Source organism: Myotis brandtii, unplaced genomic scaffold, assembly GCF_000412655.1.
Source record: "Myotis brandtii unplaced genomic scaffold, ASM41265v1 scaffold233, whole genome shotgun sequence".
Classification (NCBI taxonomy): Eukaryota; Metazoa; Chordata; class Mammalia; order Chiroptera; family Vespertilionidae; genus Myotis; species Myotis brandtii.
The window spans coordinates 137,896-140,762 of NW_005358773.1; the positions used below are offsets into that span (position 1 = coordinate 137,896).

The 2,867-nt window shown below is 63.4% G+C and overlaps 1 protein-coding gene across 1 annotated transcript in view; it reads right to left on the reverse strand.

The window, feature by feature from the left end:
• Positions 1-2,867, reverse strand: part of CCDC154 (coiled-coil domain containing 154) — an 8,371-nt gene that overhangs the window by 970 nt on the left and 4,534 nt on the right. Inside the window, exons 9-14 of the mRNA XM_005866573.2 lie at positions 2,701-2,825; positions 2,223-2,349; positions 2,003-2,140; positions 863-982; positions 701-777; positions 204-321 (exon numbers count right to left, since the gene is read on the reverse strand). Of these exons, the coding sequence (XP_005866635.1) occupies positions 204-321; positions 701-777; positions 863-982; positions 2,003-2,140; positions 2,223-2,349; positions 2,701-2,825 (705 nt within the window). The remainder of the gene's footprint in view (positions 1-203; positions 322-700; positions 778-862; positions 983-2,002; positions 2,141-2,222; positions 2,350-2,700; positions 2,826-2,867) is intronic.

The following is a 2,867-nucleotide window of genomic DNA, read 5'->3' on the forward strand; positions in this document are numbered from 1 at the left end:
GGGCCCAGACAGTGCTCAGGGCGCTTTCACCGCGATTGCCGATGCCCTCAGCGTGTGGGACTCCAACAGGTGCCTCCACTTGGAACTTCCAGAGTCTAAGGCGGGGAGTCCCCCAGCAGGACATCCGTGAACCTCCCTGGGGACCCTCCACAGGGGGCTGCCCCCCTCTTCTTAGCGTGACGGGCACTGGGGCCCGAGGGTACCGTGGCCAGCTTGCCCTGGATCTCCGCAATCTTCCGCCCGGGGTTGCCCTCCCTGAGCAGCTGCACGGAGGACAGCAGAGCAGCCAGCTCCTGCCGCATGGCCTCAACCTCGAACTCTCTGTGGGTACGGGAGGCCAAGGCTGCCAGGCTCGGGGGCGGGGAGTGCTCTAGGCTGAGGGGCAAGGTGAGTGGAGGGAGGATACCCTGGGCAGAGTAAGGGGCGCTCTGTTCTGCCACACCCCTCTAGTGGGGGTTGGAGTGACAGAGGAAAGATTCGGGGATCCGTGCAGGCTGCCCCCAAGCCAGGGCTGGGAGGCGTTAGGGCTGCCACATGCTGGGAGCTCAGGTAGGAGCACCTGAGAGAAGGCTTGTTGGTGCAGCAAGTGGTTCTGAGACAGCTGTGCCCTCCCGGCCACTCCCTGGCGGTCAACCCAGTGGAGTTCCCTCCCCTTCCCGGGAGCGGTCCTGCCAGACTTGCTCTGACAGCGGAGCCTCACCTGGCCTTGCCCTCAGCAGAGATCTTGAGGTCTGAGTCACTCTTGTGCAGGACGCACCTGTCAGAGACAGCTTCTATCTGAAACGGAGCAGAGGCTGCGGTGGGCTGGCGACTAAGGGTGGGCACGCAGGGGAGGGGCGGTCCGACCCCAGCCCTCACCCACCTGCCGAGGCAGGCTGTCCACTGTCTCCCGCACCTCCCTCAGGTAAGCCTGGGCCTCCTTTCGGCACCAGGCCAGGCCCTCCATCGATCTCCGCTCCGCACCTTCCCGCTCACTCTTTGCCTAGGACACAGACACCCAGTGAGGCCCGGAGCGTGGACAGGGAGGGTGGACAGACAGACTGGGCACGCCTCTGACTCTGAGCTCATGCACACAGGCCTCGCACAGGCCAGCCAGGCCAGCCAGGCACCCTCCAGGCCTGGCTCAGCCCCTCCCCACCCCTGCTGCCCCCCGGTGAGTCAGTGGGGATAGGGACAGAGAGAAAGACAGTCCTCCCACACTGCAGGAGAGGAGGCGCAGGCAGGCCGGGGGGGGGGGCGCGGGGGGACGTCGACACACACCTGCCCTACAACCAAAGGGTGTACGTGTGTGCTCACAGCAGCGCCCTCTGTGTCACCAAAAAGGGCAGCTGCCCAGTGCCCATCACTGACAAATGGGTAAACAGTTGTGGTCCACCATACGGTGGAACAGCACTCAGCCCCCAAAAGGACAAAAATGCTACAACACGAATGGACGTTAAAAAAGCCATCTCAGTGAGGGAAGCAGACACAGAAGGTCACATGGTGTGTGATTCCATGTCTACGAAGTGTCCAGAACAGGCCAATCCACAGAGACAGGAAGCAGATGGTGGGTGCCAGGGACTGGGGGCGGGGGCGGGAGTGACTGCTAGTGAGGGCAGAGCCTCCTTTCGGGCTGATGAAAACCTTCTAAAAGTGATTGTGGTGGTGGTTGTACAATTCTGAATACATGAAAAACACACTGAATGACACACTTTAAAGGGGGGAATTGTACAATGTGTGGATTAAACTTCAAAAAGGAGAAAAAAGAACCCAAGGGGCAGAGTTGCTGTGCTGGCCCCTGCATGGAGCCCGCTGTGCGGCCAGGCCTCTGGGCCCCTGAACATCTCAGCCGCTGACCTGGGCTGCCTGCTCCGAGCAGGAGGGCTCTGGGCTCAGCCGCCCGCGGCCTCACAGACAGTCACTGGGGACTTTTGGGACCTGCCGGTCAGGCCTCCACCCTCAGGAGCCAGAGGGGCGCCAGGACCCCCGCTGTCCAGGCTGCCTTTCCCCCAGGCAGCCTCACCTCACACAGCTTCTGGGTCAGCGTCTGTTCCTGCAGGTCCAGCCTCCAGCTCAGGGCCAAGAAGTGGTCATTCAGGTCCCCCACCTGTCTGACCAGCTCGGCCACGGACCCCTCCAAGGCCTGCCTCTTCTCTTGGAGCTGTGGGAGGTTGGGCCGAGTGTGGGTGCTGGGCGGTGGGGGATCCCACGAGGAGACCGGACCCAGCGCCTGCAGCCCTCACCAGCTCCAGTGTGCTCTGCGTCTCCTGCCGAGCTTGCTCGCTGGCCAGCTGCATGGCTTCCATGTTCTCCTGCAAGTAGGCAGCCAGCTCCCCAGCCTGGCTTTCCTCCAAGTGGCCCTTGGTGTCCCTGGGGGTTGGTGCCACTGAGAGAGACTGTCCCTCAGCGGAGGCTGGCCCGCCGCTCAGAGCTGGGCCAGGGAGGGGAGCCTGGCTGCTGGCTCCAGAACCTTCCAAGAAACTCACTGGAGCAGAGGATGGGAGTGCCGTCACAGGGGCCACCAAAACAGGGCTGTGTCCATTGCTGCCACAGTGAGTCCCCCGTGAGGGGCAGGCTGAGGGTGCGTGGCTACTCTGCCAGGCACCCAACTGGGCCTGACACTGGGATCAGGAAGCTGGGGTCCAGGGAGAGGGGCCATTTCCATCCACCCAGCCTGACAACTCCCGCGTTCTCTGCCCGCTGCCCCGTTTGGATACCCACTGGGCCTTCTGCTCGGCCAGCAGGACGCGGTTCAGTGACACCTGGTTCTGGCGCACAAACTTGGTCAGCTGGACCACGGCCCTGTCCAGGCCCCGGCACTGCTCCAGGAGGTAGGACTCTTCCTGCTGTAGTGCAGAGGTGGCCTGAGACCTGGGCCCCCGCCAGGC